Source organism: Phallusia mammillata, chromosome 4 (assembly GCF_965637545.1).
Source record: "Phallusia mammillata chromosome 4, kaPhaMamm4.hap1.1, whole genome shotgun sequence".
NCBI classification, from domain to species: Eukaryota; Metazoa; Chordata; class Ascidiacea; order Phlebobranchia; family Ascidiidae; genus Phallusia; species Phallusia mammillata.
The window spans coordinates 9,126,390-9,143,957 of NC_137255.1; the positions used below are offsets into that span (position 1 = coordinate 9,126,390).

At 40.0% G+C, this 17,568-nt stretch overlaps 1 protein-coding gene across 1 annotated transcript in view; it reads right to left on the reverse strand.

Moving 5' to 3' along the window:
• Positions 1–17,568, reverse strand: part of LOC145222957 (cytochrome P450 1B1-like) — a 34,852-nt gene that overhangs the window by 5,983 nt on the left and 11,301 nt on the right. The window contains exon 4 of the mRNA XM_080089218.1: positions 3,260–3,346. Coding sequence (XP_079945344.1) covers positions 3,260–3,346 — 87 coding nt within the window. The remainder of the gene's footprint in view (positions 1–3,259; positions 3,347–17,568) is intronic.

The window sequence follows — 17,568 nt, forward strand, 5'->3', positions numbered from 1 at the left end:
CATTTTGCCACTAAGAGGTGCTCTTAAGCTGAGTTTGGTTTACAAAAAAAATTTACAAAAAACTCGAAAGATTCCAAAAAAATTCTGTTCCTACCAAACGCATGCAATGCACTTATGAGAAACACAAGATGATTTGAGATTTCATCATCCAACAAGCCTTCGTTTTGGATAAACCAATGACATTTTGGGGCCCAGCTCATATTTCACAAGCGAGAGATTTTTTCCTCTGGTTAATTCGTTCTTGGAAAGTATCAATTTTTCCATTGCGAATTGATATTGTCGCAACGTGGCTTTGATATGGGATTGTGACTAAATTTAGTAGCAGTGTTCGATCAGTTATCTTTTGACCAAAGGACGCTACCTGGCCTCTATAAAAACACAAGCGCACGCGTACGAACGTTTAAAGCGTCATATAGGCACGCGAAAATATTGTGATAGCATTATAACCGAGATATTTGCCCACGAAGTGTTCAACCCTCGAGACCATATTCAGACCATTTCCGATCTCAGAATTAAAAACACGTTGTTAAATTTGAAAAATCAGCATTTTAGAGTTAAAAAATAACATTTGTAGCCAATGAGAAATGAAACTTTTCCCGCAAACTTAAAAACCATTCACTTTTTTTCGTTAATTGCACATTTGTATCATATAATCGTGTCATCCTTAAATAGTAAATCAAGTCTAAAAATTACTTTTGGTTTTGTTTAATCAGCTTTCCTAAACATGCGTGGTATTACCCTGATGAAGGCGACTCAAAACATGACGTTGAAACGTCGATACGCACAAAATATTTGCCTGAAGAGCATTAGCTTTCCCAAATTTTCGGTTCTCCTGAAACAACTTTTGGCAACAAAGATGAAAAACATATGATTAAACATTTAGTTGTGTAGCAATTTAAAGGACTGAAACTATGGGTCCAATTCTTCGAATACTGGCTATTGTTTGATAAGAGAGAGCTTAGCAAAATCATTTCGGCAATAATTTGTAAGTGATAATGTGCATTTGCGGCACTTTTCTTCCCATCGGTGGCGAATCGTTTGTTGAGGTCTCGTTTTCCGGCTTTTTACGTTAAAAGATCGAATCGCGTCTTGTTGAGAAAATCGTGCTTTGATCAAATGAAACAGACAAATAGGATTTCAGGTGAAACATTTATTTTCGGATGTTTTTAAAATAACTAACAACATTTTGTAAATTTTCTTTAGACCTTCATTATTTGAAGCATTTCGTTTTTGCAAACTTAACTTGTACCATCGTCAGAACTACTCACTACAAGGATTGTAAAGAAATGGAAAAATACGTATTTTCAATGAATAACATTTCCAACGTATCCAAGCAGTTATGTAATTTTAAAATCGTCCTGAAAAGTTTGCGGTCACGCGGGCACAATTGTGTATTATCGAGACTTGTAAAAACACATCAAAACCGCAAGTGACGCAAACCGGGAGACCGCGAGAAATTTAGCGGGAAATCCGGGCGCGAAACGCGGCGAACGCCGGACAGTCTTTCAGGGAAGAAACTGACTTAATTTCTGGTCCGAAGAGCGGCCGAACTCGTCATCGATAATGATAGGAAGCGACACGGGGAACCTTGTCACGCAATCGGCCCGAAGCTTCGCGAACTCGAGCGAGGTCGTCGCAACGCTACAGTGCCCGTCACGCTCCCTGGTCACCGGTCACGTGGCAAAGGCACTCGCAACTTCGGGTTGTCAAGACGACATTCTTTCTCTAAAAATAACCGCGACCACTCGTCAGTGAGCCGTTCCTCCCCCACCTGAGGCCGCCGACACTTATCTTTCGCCGGGTGGGGGGAGGGGGGCTGGCGGGCAAGGCTACGCGCTTCACTGCGCCTTTTAGAGCGCCGAGGGCTGGTTTTTCCTGTCGCTTAAGCACTGGTCATTGCCGCCGTACACAGGAGAAAGACAAGGGAAAGAAAAAAGCGGGGAATAAAGAGAGACACACAGAGAGGGGGGTTACTGCGCCGCGAAGGAAATATGCAAGATATTTGAGGTGCATGCACAACGCGGTGCACAGTGATGCGGCACTTTGTAAGGACTCGTGAACTCGGACCAGTTCATTTTGACGTCAGACATTCCTGGGCCGAGGCGTCCACCTTGAAAGCGGAGACAAGTGGTCATTGCCGAAAATGGGCCGCGCAATTTCGGTATTACGGTCGGCGTTAGGTTCCAAGACAAGCAAAGAGTTTGGTTCGTCTTTTGTACGCGAAACGCCAAAATTGGGGGATTACATCGTCGTTGCACCTGGATGCTTCGGTATTATGTTCCCCATCGCATTTTTTGCTAACCGACCAATACGGGAATTATTTCGCGAAAGTTCAGGCGTTTTGTTCACCGTATCCACAGCCAAATAGCTAATTTAGTACATCACCCGCCATTTTGATTGCTTCCAACAATTGTTGGATTTGTTAAGCTCGCTTACCGCTTAACAAAGGCTTGTTGTGCTCGTTAGTTAACCATTTATCCGATAATACAATCTGTCGCTACAGCAATCCATATATAACTTACACATAAAAGGCTTGGGGGCTTTCTACATTCATTACCTATTTAAGGCTAGGTTTATTCAAAATCATTCACTGAAAAGAGTTCGAATGAGTTGAAAACCCTATTCATGACAATTTAAACTTGTTTGATTAATATTTTGGTTTAGCTGATTTCAATGCACTTGTTGTAATCAGAAAATTTTGCAGTTTCACCAGACAATACTCTCCGTGTAAAAAGACTAAACGTCGTTATGTTTTACAGGAATTTACTGGCTCTGATATTTTTGTTTAGATAAAAAAGAATAAGCTTTGGAAATTCAATTCATTTTGTGCAACATACCTTAACGATACCAATAAACGAATATACATTAGTTCCCATTTGACCCATGTTAATTTAAACTTAGAATTGATCTAAGTAACACAATAACTGCATTATTCCAATTTATATTTAATGTGAAAGTTGGATGCTTTTGTGACCCAATTTAATTGACACATACAACTTTTTTCAACCGGCTCTCCTTACCAAGCCGTATGAACGACCTGTCTATCGTGTTCGCAATTATCTAATGAAGACTTGGCAAAAATCGGACAACGGGCAAAGTGGTGGTGGCGGTTGCGGTTTGAGAAGAACACCCAAGGTGCAAAAAGTAATTAATTTCGTTCGGCGGTTCAGAACAATTAATACTGGTAACGGAAACTTTAAAATTGAGTCTTTGGCTGATACGACTTTTTCAGGCATGTAAATTGGGACAATAACCTCACCTTGATCCATGGCATGACATCAATCTGACTTCCTGATCCGATGACTTTGCCGAATTCCCGATTGAGACTTACGAGGTCTTGAAACTCCTGAGGACAAAATGAAATACATTTAGTCTTTTTAAGCAACGTGTAAACTTTTGCCTAAAAGTAAAAGTAAAGGTACATGACATCAAAATTTTATTAGGGTTGGGGCCAAAGCACACGGAGACCACATAAACAATAATTTCCAACGTTTTGTACAAGCAAAAAAAATTCCATGCTTGGCCTAACCTACAGGAAACACCTGTTAAGCGTGCAAAGCCGTGTACTTTGGCATTTATAGGAGAAAAAAATCATAGACGACCGTTTTTCTCCCAAGGTTTTTATCACAAAACGGTTAGCGGTGCCAACGGGTCACATGACAATTAGATCGATGATGATGATCGATATATCGGATTATCGTTGCATGATCGCAGGACAATAGCTGGTAACGAGCAAGATAATAATAAATCGCAGAATACCGACTATGCTTTCAGGCAATATCTTACAGATTTTTGCACACTTTCATACCGCTTGAAGGTAACCTAATTTAGCTTTACATCTATAAACAAAATTTTTGCTTATCTTTTTGCTGCTGATATAAACAAACTGAACATGTGAACGAAAGAGAAAGTAACTATATCGAAAGAAGTCAGCGTTACCTATTGCTTCGAAGCATCATATTGCCAATTGGAATTCGCTCTTTTACCTTTTGGTCGCAACCGGGCCCAATGTACCACATACCATCAACAAACCCTTTGCAAACGCAAACATAGAATTCCAAAAAAAGGACGAGCAAGTTTATGGACACAAAGGCCAACGCCTCGAAATTGTTTTCTTTCGACACAACCGCGGCGTTAGCGAACGGAGAGAGTCGCTTCGCTTCTATGGAAAGCATGCCATACCTTCCTAAACAGACGCCATGGCGCATGGAATCACACCCTTCTTGTTTAAGACGCCACAACACCGACTTGTATGCTTTGGCGAACGAAAAGCAGGAGTCAGTATGACGGATTAGGATATTTACAAGCAAAATGATTAGCCCCGAAAATTCGGTGGCAGCTTTAGATGATGCAGAACCCGGATGGGCCCGATTTGAAAACGGAAGTCACGCTGTTTCTTTGTGACGTCACAGAAGAATGGACGCGTCCGAAGGAATGAAAGCAAATGTTACGTAACGGCAAAATGAACTCGCGGGGTCACGGCGTTAGTCTGGATCAGGGGTCGACAACTTGTGGCTCTTTCAAGTGACTTGCGCGGCCCCAAACACTGAACGAAATACCCTTACGAGGAATAAAAAAATTGTATAGAGCCTTATATACTAAAGGCTTTTGATTTTGTGTTATGGAGATCATTTTTTGGCAAAGCGCCTTAAACATTTGGCTCCTTAGCTTTAAAAAAATGCAAATTAAACTAAGATTGAATGGAGTAGGCTGTATCTAACCCTCTGCCAGGCAACATGCTCAACGACGATTGCTGCATATGAAAAGATTCTGTTTGATTAAGGAACTGACGACAGTTTTGACATAGACTGATTTGTTTTTTGAGATAGGTATTTATATGTAGCGAAATATTTATCAGTCGTAAACCAATCTATGCGGAAAAAACTTCAACACAATACCAAACCTTTTAAATAAATCGTTGAAAATTGATGATCTGCCCACTGACATTGGTCTCTGCGCGTGCGAGATACTAACCGCAAACGCGCGACCTAAAGGATGCTAGGCCTGAAATTATACAACCGCCGCGATACCAATTACCCAATCCCGATACATTGATCTATAGGATGATGATTCAACAACTCCAACAGGATTGGATTCGAATTTTTCATGGTAACTTTCACGTATTTTGGAAATTTCTCGCGATTACTGCTGCATTGACGCAAATGCATGAATTCGCGTGTGAAAGAAACAATGGTCGCAAATTAGGTAATTTTTTGTGCAAACCGCTATTGCTTCCATTGTGCGACATTTTTAATATTTCCCGTACCATTGCTGATATTTTTTTTAACTCATCTGTTTTCTTTTTGTGGCTGAGTTGGAAAAATCAACTTGGATATTCTTGCGCGATTTTAACAATTCCATCTAATTTTAAACATTCAAAATGAGCATATGTTTGAAAATTTATATTGTTAGCTTCTATTTGAATACGAACTCTTTTTACTATTGTATTTTGGACTGCAGGCAGCACCAAGAGGCCAAGTGAGAAATTGGGTTTGTTTTAAGTGCCTTTCGGAACAAGAGAAAACGAATCTCTAAAACGACATACATGTAATTAACTCTAAGTGCATTACAATAATTTTAAGGCTTAACCACATTCACGCGAAATAGTTTGTTCTGCAACCTTCAATCTCGAGAATAAAATCTCAAACAAGTTGCAAACGATTTCGAAACAATGAATACGCGGTTCGTGTTCTCTGCACGCGAGCTTGCTTTTAGAGTGGATAGCACTTGAAATTTGAGACCTGTTCCTGTTTCTGCACCTCGCTTTTTCACAACAGAAACCGTAACTACTGGGTCGATGAGGTCTCAGAACGCTTGGCTTGCATTTTTTTCCGGAAACACTGAACTTTATGTTGCATGTGCAAGCTAGACACTTAACTGTGAGGGTTAGTATTGATATTGGATGTGTTTATAGAAAAAAATCAAACTAAACGGTAGTAATGCTCAAAGGGTTCACTGGCTATATGCAAATTGCATGTGATACACAAAAGGAAAATATATTTAGGTTTTTGACCCTACTAGTCAAACCCATGCACAAACAGGAGTAAAATTGTTTATACTCAACCCGCTTTAAATGCTCATATATGGTGTATAAAACCTTTCAAAATGCAATTTTTTTTTACCAAAGCCAGCTTTAGCCCGAAAAAATACAATATGTTGCCCTTTTTGATACTTTTTAGAACTGATCCAAATACAACTATAGCAGCTTGGTGTTTTTAAACGTGATCTGCCTAAGAAATCAGTTGCATTTGCCTGCACAAATTATGCACACGACTAAAACATGTTGTTTAAAAGCCAGATGTGTCCAAACGGAAGCGAATTCCACGGGGTATGTTGCGATGCCCAAGCAGACAAGGTGTCTCTATACAACTCCTCACGACGATTAATCACGACCCAAACAAAACGAGCAGTTATTTGCCACTGCAATCGGGTGATAATAGATTGCAAGGATAACATATAGATCGTTCGGTACCGAGGTGTCACGTTTCTACCTAGCGTTTACCAAGCCGTCCAGCTCCCGAGAAGCAGCGGTTTTTAAACGTGTTGCCACTGTTTGTTTTTACGGAGGGAAGCATGAGAACGCAGAACTGGATTAGGAACTTGCGAATTACATAATGGTTTTTGGCGACAAGCTATTCCAGTCTGAAATGCTCTTATTAACCTGCTGCTTGGTGTTTCCTCCCATAAGCTTTGCAGAGAGCAAATATCATGGTACAAAAAATTGCCTATACCACTATGGTTGCAAACACTGTAAATTACGTTTGACTTTGCGCTGATGATAATGTATAATAACAACAGTAGCGTTTTTGGAGCGTTTACAATCAAAATTATTGAATACATAAAATGTATTTGACAGATTCATTTCTGACTAATGTACTTACACAAACTGCGGGAATAGTGCACTGGAATAGAGTTTTGAAAGTATAACGCTAAAATTCATGTATACTAGTTCATGACAAAAGCGAGGATTATGGGTTTTTCGTTTAGTGTCTGAGAAAATCCTGCACTTTAAGTGGGAATTCCAATGCGATCAACTTAACAAAACAACGACAAATAATGTTGCCTTTATCCTCACGAAGTAAAAAAGTTTAAGCAGAGACCATATCACGTCTAAAGGGAATTTCCATGCGTCAAAAAACGTCAGAAGCAATGAATACTCCCAAATCGTTGGGGTTTGTTTGAAAAGGAAACAGTTTTGACAAACGTCAACTAGGGCAAGAGGCGTGTTACCTCGCTATAAAGATAATAATGAAGTGCCGATGAGATAATATTGACAGAATATGACAGCTTTTCGTGTGATATGTCAATGCCTAAATCGATTGAGCATTTGACGTGTGATTCGCTCCTATTGACGCGGACGTTACACTGTTATGTTAAGTCTGCTGAATTTTTGCATCATTTTGCTCAGACCTGATCGACTACTTTACTTTATGTTTGTCTGTGAAATTATGTTAATTACTGCCTAAAACCTATTCTGCTTAACATTACACTAGGTATTAGTTCATATTGATTTGGTATGAAACAGTAACTCATGCTGTATAAAAAACGATTTCAGGCGTCCATACTGCCCAGTACACTACATGGGATTCGAACCCATTGCGCGTGATCAATCGCTGTAAGGCGAGAAGAGCAGATTTTGCGTCAACGTATAAGCATTTCCGTATTAACCAGCATCTTTAAACCACAAAAGAGCAATCACATAAGTCTGAAGGATGAATATCACACACCTAACTGGCAATCGCCGACGGCCTATTAAAACGCTAGGATTCTGGGAAAACGGGCTTTGGTGTGCCAATTAGTATCAGGAGGCTTGCACGCGATCTCAAAGGCTTCGGTTTTGGCGCGCGACATTTGTGGGTGCGAAGGTGGTTTGTTGGATTGAGATTGTCGACTTTATGTGACTTGTTGTCTGGCAATGTTATAAACCCGGATATTCAATTCAACTGATTTATAGACGTTTATGGCGTTAAAATGTCTATGTGATATTATATGGCAAAGTGCATACGTTTTGTGGTGTAAAAATTCAGTGAAATACGGCTAAACAAATGTACTACTTCTGTGTTTACAACTTATCTAATCGCAACACGGTTTGGTATTTAAACCATTGCATTGAAACTAACTCAAAAGAAAACACAAAACACTGCTGTAAGAGATATTTTCTTAACGTTAAACCAGGCGGGGGCATTTTTTAAACTCTTTTCGTTCACGTGGTCACTTAGCAAAAGACAGGACACAAATGGAAACTTCAAATGGAGTCACGAAAATTGTCACGCATGCAACCAAGCCATCCGCTTTTGGCAACGTTTGCTTATCGACGTCCTTTCCAAGTCTATTTCTGTCATGAAATGTTGGTTCGTGCCCAGGTCAAATCACAACACGCTCGTGGCCGCCTGCATACATCAGAATGGGAAACGGGGAAATAGGGAAACGCGTGTTACTGAACAGATTGGTCGTCGAATCGCGTGACACACTGGAATTATAACAGCCGACAGACACACGCTACTGGTTCATGCAAAGTGCGACCCAATAACTGTATTGATTTGTTGCTTTACCTTCAGGGAAGCTATGTTAATATTAACGGTTATTGCAGCACACTTAAGAACTATCATCACATGGTTACAGTGACCTACTTAAAGGGAATTGAATGCATATAATCATCTTCTAAAACGAAAGCGTGTTTAGGGCTCAGAGTTTTTATTTTTACGTTGAAAATGGTTTTAGGCAATTCACATCACAAGCATAAGCTTTGATAAACATCCTTTAAAGTTTAAACCATCTGTTTTTGAGGCGATATGTCTGTATTTTGCATTACGTGCTCATTACGTGCTTATTTCAAACTCGGTTTAAAGAGAAATCTGGATTTATCGCGTACCTAACACGAGATAGCAAACAATATTTCAAATACCCTGTCGTCAAACAGGTCGGTATGTCAAAACCAATTTACACAATGTACGGTCGTTGAGTTAATGACCCGAACGCAAACACAAGGGAAGGGGTGGTGTAATTACAACCACTCAACAAGGCTCTTCGCACGCAAAAGCATTGATTTTTATTCCTGTATCAACTAACCGATTTTGCCATTCGAAGTATTCACAAAATTGCTGAGTCACATGACTGTGGACTAAAATATTTCACAAATAAGTGTTACAAAAGTTAGCAATTACACAATACAGAAAAACGGTTCGTTGGTACTACATTGGCGCAAAGTGTATTAAATAAATAAAACAACAATAATTTTAAACATGGTTTCAAATATCCCTTTGTGTGGGGACGTAGACCCGCAGTGCATTCCCTTGGGCCTAAAAGTGTATACACATGGGGACAGTGCCATGGGTTCCGGCGACTGGGATTATTGTTAGCACCCTACACATCTGCGGTATTTTCTCACTGGTGGGTCTGGCGGGTGGGGTTATGGACTCCCATGTTGAAGCGTGCCCGCAGTAATTTGATGCAAACATTTAATGGTTGACTAATATCACAAAGAATGCAATGGAAGAAATTAAAAAATTCACATTTTACTTATTTTACCGCCTTTATCAATATCGCTATTAGAATTTTGTTCCTTTAATTCTACGTACATTTAGAGGGCAATTGAACTTAAATCAGTCAACTGTACGTTTATCAGCTGAATAATGCTAAAAAATAATTTTAGCTTGGAAAACGAAAGAGTTTAAGTCCATCTTTTGTGAAGAACATTAAGCACGTTGCTGTCCTGAAATTCCAACACAAAATTCCAACAACACTTCCCAGAATTTTCATGGCAAAATGCAAATAATTACACACTCAAATTGCCATGTTTTTTTTGTTACAACAGAGGCTATACACAGGGCATCGAAGTCAACCAGAACGCGTGTACGTGAAAGCGATAAGTAGATGGAAAAACCCATGCCGCCGCTGCAAATTGAATATGCAGTGCATTGCCAGCTGAGGCCGGCTATTAGCGTCAAGCGAGGTCGCAGAGTTGAAGAGGGCGGTCGGAGTGCGTTAACCAGCTTCTGAGAATTAGACCGCAAACTATAGCAGCGAATTTTGACCGAAATCGCACGCAATGTGACCTCTTGAAACAGTGTTTCCCAAAATATTTTATTAGTGACCAAACCAAATTTTCAAAAAAAAAATTGGTAGCTTATAAACAAACGAATGTGCTTAAAATAGGTAAGAAATGACAACAATGCAAATTTGTTAAAAATTGCTCTGTGCCCCCCATATAAATGACATCGTGACCAAATGCTGAGACATGAACCATAGATTGAAAACCGCCATCTTAAAACGACTAAAAATCATAAAACAGCATAAAAATGGGGTCATAACCTTAAATATCTACAATAGCATTTTACAGTGTGAATTGAAATTCTAGGAATTACTCCGGCATAGCATGCTAATTTAAATGTTAACTATTTTGGGCAAGATTCCAGTCAACGCAACATAACGCAACAGGCAGTCGTTTCGGACATCACGAAAGGCAATATGCAGAACACAACAGAAAATTAGCACTAATAGTAGCAGCGACCCTTGCATCAACCCATTGAGAACGTGGAGCGGGTGATTACGACATAATTAGGCACGCGTTCCGGATTTCCATACTGAACAAGTGGAAACCATAAAGTGGGCGGGGCAGGGCGGGTCGGCGCGACATGACGTTTGCATTTTCGAAAGGGTGTCGTTGTGCTTCAAAACTTCAGCACACAAAATTTAGGCCTCGGCTTTATATAAGCAACACAAAAAGCTTTTTTGGTTACCTATGCTATAGATTTTAGAGCCAAACTGAGTTACATAATTCTGTTATTAACGTGCCAAGTTTTAGGTTTAACACGATTTTTTAACCTTTCCAGAGTAATGGATCGTAAAACGTAAATTTTAATTTCGAAAGTTTGCCCTTTAGGGTTAAGCCACTAGACGCTGCCGTAAAAAGGGAGCTTGATGGCAAACGTAACTTCCAAAAAAAACGTATAATTGTTTGGGCAAATATTATTCAAAATGACTTTTTACAAGCTTACTTAAATGAGCAATGATAAAGCCCGAACTAGGGATCCAATCGTTTAACCGGTTTACCCAGCAGAATAACAATAACAAAACACGGCGCACCACACGAGTACCGACGCGCAATCTCTCACCTTGTGTTCACCACCGAAATCATCTGCGGTTCTCGCGGGGATTCCCCGTCGGCGAATACCTCCGGCGCGTGTGTCAACAACAGGCGGCGTGCGCAATGTCAACAACCGCACCACGCTTGCGTAAATAATCGGCTTAGAGGGCCCGGGCCATTGTTTCCGCGCGGCCTGCGGCCACGGTGGCCCGCCTGGGCGAACGGAATGATTGCGGCGCCATCTGCTTTGTGCAATCGAATCTTGTTGCGCGTGTGATAAATAAACAATGCCTTCCCGCTGCCTGATCAGGTGATTTCTGCTGGCAGTGATGATTTAACCACAAAATGTGAGCAGGCTTTACTAGACACCCTGGCGAAATTTCTTGAGAAATATTTTGCACATTTTCCTTTAAAACAATTTCATGCACTTTTCTTTAAATTTAATTTTTATTGATTTTGTTACATAAGTCTGTTTTCGAAGTTGGAGTTTTTTCTCTTAAATGAAGTGATAGCCACGCCAAAGCTTCTCGGCCACGAACCGTAGGATATCACTTGATATGGCGTGCCGCTTTTAAACGTAAGCACATGTACTTACGTTCGTCAACCTCGAACTTAAAGTGGCCACTTAGAGGTCACCAAGCCGCGCCTTATCAAGTTGTACGAAGATATAGCGCAATAATAAAGTACTTTGGATAAAATACTTTGCAAGTTATAAATTTTAAAACATCAGTCGTTTTTGTTCTGAAAAACGTATAGCAAAAGATTAGCAATACCAGACCAAGATGTATAATTTGTATTCGTTAAAAGGGAACATGGGTTTAACGTGGGAACATTTTACAAAATTGACAAAAACCTTTGTACTTTACCAAGAATAAAAAACAAACGTTAAAAACTCAATCATAGAAACCACTTATAGACCACAAAAGTGAGCCCCTATAGACCACAATGGATACAGGCGGTGCAAGGTTACGTGAGAGAGAACGAGATGAAAAGACCATCGCGTGAGAAGGCGAATGGCTACCGTCAGCTGTCCAGCAGCGTCCAAATGAACTCGTAAGAGGTCATGTCCAACCAATGGTCACCATAGTTGCAGCATTATAACCAAACCATTTTGCTAAAGAGAATTTATGCAGAACATAAACACTATTTTGATGTTTTTGAACATAAACACTTTTTTGATGTTTTTGATGCAGCCACTTTTTGTTTATTCTTTCAAATTCTGAACATTAAATATTCTATTCGAATAAGGAACCGATAATGCCTGAGGTTTTTTCACCCGTTTGAAAGGTAACGTGAACTAATTTAAATGACTTTAGAGTTCCATGTAGTTGTATACGAGTATGTTGTGCAACAAATACCCGCAAGCCACGATAAACCAGAGTTCTAAGGCACGGCACGCTATTGGCTAGGCGTAAATCAGTATCTAAACCACCTCCAACCACGAGACGAATTCGTTCCAGTTTCCACACGCGACTGAGACACAAAACCGCGTTTGGGAGACAGAAAAAGGGTGATATCTTTACTGACTTGACTCGACCGGTTTAACAAAAGGAGAAAATTAACATAAAGAGACACCGCTGTACTTCTGAAACATTCCGTTTTGGGTGGGTGTCAAAGGTTGCCTGTTTTAGACGTGCTTAAATTACTAGCCAATGCATAAACCGCAGTGTAGTTTTATTTATTTCACCCATTTGAACACTTCAATTAAGCATTTACCCTTGATTGCAGGAAAGCGTTTTGCCAGATCTAGCCTGGAAAATCATGTACGTTTAAATTCAAAGTAGGCTTATGCAACAAAATAATACGCTATAATAGTGTGTACAACATCAACCAATTGACTACGTCGAACAACGACACCGAAAAAAAATGGACTGGTTCATAGCCAAACCTGTCGCATACACAAGGGTTTAAATCGCCAACCTATACGCGGCAAAATTGATTGATGGTCTTCTCGTGCTATAGAGTAAAGCCCTTCGCACGCACACGTAGGGAAAGTAATACAAGGACGAAACAATAGTAAACATAGGGAAATCGTCTGCTGCCGTGCGGGCCGGGTATTAAACGGGTAATTTATGCCCGCATCGCTCGTATTAATAATTAACGAGGACGGTCAAGAAGCTCGTAACACGACACATCGCGTGCGACTTGAATCTCATTTTCATTCGTATTCGCACGCAAGTGCATGTGAAGCCATGATGCCAGCAGTTTTGGGGACAGTATTCAAATAGCCAGACGTCTGTTTGATCCAGTATTTATAAGTATAATATTCACTTTACGTGCATACATTAAAACTTAGTGTGAATGAATACAAAGTATTTTAGTACGTTTATTGGCATGTGTTTGTACACATTGTGGGCAACGGTAAAACGATACACGAAATTTGACGGCTTACAATAAGGGCTTTGTGTTTTCAATGTACGTATAAACTGCTATGGAATCACGTGACAAAAATCATTAGAAATCAGTATAAAATCTTTAAGCCTTGCCATTTTATATAATTTATTCAAAGGCACGAACAAATAATCCTAGATTTATTTCTCCACGCAAGCTTTCATGTCCACTGTGTACAAGAACAAATTAGGGTAAAGGGAATTTATGGCTCCTTTCAACAGTGAACTCAAATTTATAGCGATGGAATTCGTTACGCAAGTATAACCCCAGTGTCCTCGGCGAGTAAACATTCCAAAACTCAAATAAGGTGTGCAAACACTCATTAAGTTTAGTGCTTCAAGTGCTTACCATATTGACCTCCGACTATAGGTGAACCTTGATTGATTCAAGTTTCAAAGTTAATGAAATAAAACCCTGTCGCAACATTATAACTTGTACATATTTCGTATGTTTGTAAAAGGGATTCATAAAGCCGGGGAATAACTTTAAATGTCAAATTTACAAATAAACCTATTTTTAAACGTTCATTAGAAGGAGATTTTCCATGGCAAATTTTAACGAATTTGTGGACAAAATAGATAATGGAACAAGCAATAGACAAAACAAAAGGAAAAAGAAGATAAACATTGATAAATTAACAACAAAAACTTAAGCATTTGGAGAAAATTTGCGATTACATCGCATAGAGATACCTTGTACTGTGATTTTAAGCAGGCAAAGGGCACGAACCATGACAAACATTTTGCTAACCCGAATTTTATCTTCCGTGACAAATCGGAACCTTCTAGAAACGGAAACTGGGCCGCAATCGCATGCAATCTACTTCACGGACAAGTACTTGGTTCAAACGTAAAACAGACTGGCCCTTAAAGCGTCGTTTAACATGCATTGTTTTACAGGTGCAGAAATGCGTAGGTGATAAGTTTAGATGAAGCCTGAAACGTTTTTTGGTGCAAAAGTCAAGCAGAAAGTGAAGCAGACCATCTAGGCGAATAACATTTGTCTAATTAGACAGTGCAGCACCGAACGAGAATTTTGAGAGTGTTTAAAATGGCCGCAAAGACGTCAAACTGTAAACCGTAAACCAATGTAACCTCTAATTTCTCCGAACAGTTTCATCAGGAGTACGAAAAACGTAAGCGGATAAAAATAGCACTTAACAGATGTAAAATAAGAGCCCTTCCTACCATGTGCGTGTACATTTCCTGCACGATACGTGATTGATATGTATTTGGCTCCACGTTTTGAACCCTAACCAAGATATTGACTGTTGTAAATATCGCTACACTCCGTTTCCGAATACAGTTTGTAGCATGAGCTTCGACTTTACACGAGGGGGTTTAATGCCACATTGGCACACTGTAGTGTGAACCCAAGACATGACAAGTCTAAACACGGCATAAGGAATACTTGAAAGTGCTTAGTAGTTGTTGATTGGGCGAACCACGCGTACACATTTCGTGAGAAGCCCGGCCGCTTACACGCCTCGCCACGTTGCTGGTAGCGTGCGAACAACTGTATCAAATCCGTCGCGTGGCATACAGGCGTCACTCAGACCATCGATGTAAGTACGGCGATTAGCGGAACGCCGATTGGAAAGTGGCTCGCGTGATGGCTTCAAACGGTCCTCGTTCGCACGAACGCTTGACCACTTCCAGCGCAAACAGCCAAAAGTCGATGACGTCATACACTTGAACTCGTTTCACCCCGGCCTGTCCGCACGCGAATCTGTTGTTTTGCTCCTTAAGCCGTTTCGGAAATCGACAAACACATCTGCTTTGCTGCAGTTAATCTTTACGATGCACGCGAAGATTAGTCTAAGCGTGACAAACACCAGTAATGGGACAGAACCCAGAATACACGACATAGAAAAATCACGTCGGCAAGCTATTCCTGGATTGCTTTCCCACATGAACATGAATAGAGTCATGTCTGGAATTTCTGCGGGTTTTTGATGTCACGTTAAAAAATTACGAGGTCATTGACCCCAATTTTTTCGGATCACAAAATACAACTTATATACTAACCTATTGGAAGTTAGCCCAAAAATTGCGGTGAATGGTTTATAGTTATAATTTTTGGTAGAGAAACGTGTCAAGGATAAAGGGGATCATATTTGACTTTCGTGTAACAAACCACCTTAGGTATTTTTGTATGCCAAGGGTACGCCCAATAAGTAAGGCAACTTTACAGGAGTTGACTGACCACAAGCTATTTCTCCATATCAACTACGTTAGCGTTAAGCTCACCGCAAGTGACATAACAATACGAGCAAAACACAAGCAAGTAGTTTCTCCAAAAACTGCAGTCAATCAGACCAGACGAGTGCACGATTTTACATAGCGTGTGTGTATTCGCTATTCGTGAGACCTGCTACAGGATTGCGTGCAGACGAAAGAAACGCATCCTATAGCTTAGGAGGCAGTGCTCGCGTGGAAGGCAGACATTTCATGCGACCCGGGAGCCGTAAGAAAACAGATTGGCGATCCGTAATTACATGCCCGAGGTGCACCGAGATGAGTCGCACGCGATCCTCATTAAGGACTAAAAATACACGAGTCCACAGGATGGCGAGATTTTCCGCACTCGCCTTAAATCATCCCGCATGATGGAAAGACTAACCGAGGACAGCACGTCTTTTGGAATAAGCAGCCTAATCCTAACACCGGCGCGATACTCAAGATTCATTTCCACGCATGCTCGGTTGTTTTCATTAATGTTTAACTTTTTCTTTCGTAACTCTGAAAAATCTTCACTTTATATGATATTCGTTTGCTTTGGACGAACAATTTCCTCGCTATGTAGAAGTGATGTCTATATATGTTTTGGGAATTTGCTCAAAACAAAAATAAATGATAGTTTGCTTATATTTTTTGCTTTTTGGGGAATTATGTTGTTACGTTTCCGACGTTTTGGCGTCTCAATAACGATAATGGAACACTACAACAAATTTATTTCTATCAAACACTACAATTAGTGCTATAATGACGACCCGATAAGCGCTAGCACCAAAAGATTGATAACAAATTTAGTTCAGAGGCAATCTCAAGAGTCTGTTTTTACGTTCATTGTGTTTACACGCAGTTGAATGCTTCAGAATCATAACAGCATCACTTACGTCAAAGTTACGTGGACTGCAAACAATTTTTGTTAAATGTAATGTATGTTCCCGAAATTACGTAACACGTACTTGATATTGCGTTATCAAAGGTTGCAATTTTTGCTTAACGTCGCTTGGACTTGAAATGAATGCAATATGTTAAAAACAAATTACACCCATTCGCACAAAACTTACGGGATAGACAAACCTTAGGTTCAACAGTTACGTGGAAAAGGTCACCTATCTAACCTCCACAACCCTTATGCTCAAAATAAATCGAAAATTGTAGAGTAGCACACCACGTTAAGAGTGGCTAAACTGTGACGGAACAGGCTATGTACATGAAGAGCATCCTTATATATTCTCCATAGGACAGAGGTTATGCAAACATACTTGAGTTTGTCTGTGGCCGCGTCTACTCACTTTTTACTCACACAGCTGCAATTGTTTGAGAAACAATAACTTCCTGTTGCTATAAATTGAACATATGAGCTATTTTTGCATTAAGTACACTGCCTTATGGAAAAAAATAGACGCGCACTCTTAACAAAAGGCAAACAACGCAAATACTTTTGATCCAAATTAAGTTGAACTCTCTATACGACAGGGTTAATTACACTTGTACAAAATGGTTTCGACACCGTTCAGACTAAATTAATAAAGTAAGATTAAAGTTGCACTTGGAAATCTTTTCTTATTAATGAAATCCCCTTGCAAGTAAAACAAAGGACTGGCGATTCAGGGCAAATTTTTCATGACTGCAGGAAATTTCGAAGTGAAAACACCAAATCAGTCGCTGTATTAATGTTTTCACTGTGAAATTTCCTGAAGTTGCACTAATGTTTGTAACTAAAAATCCATACAAAAGTCTTATAAAATAGAAAATCGGATCTGCAGGGTTCTTTGGCATTTTGCAACACATTCGCGAAAAAGCTTGGACGCGAGTAAAAATAGCCGAAAAAGTCTTTGGATTCGATAGTCTCGCGATTTT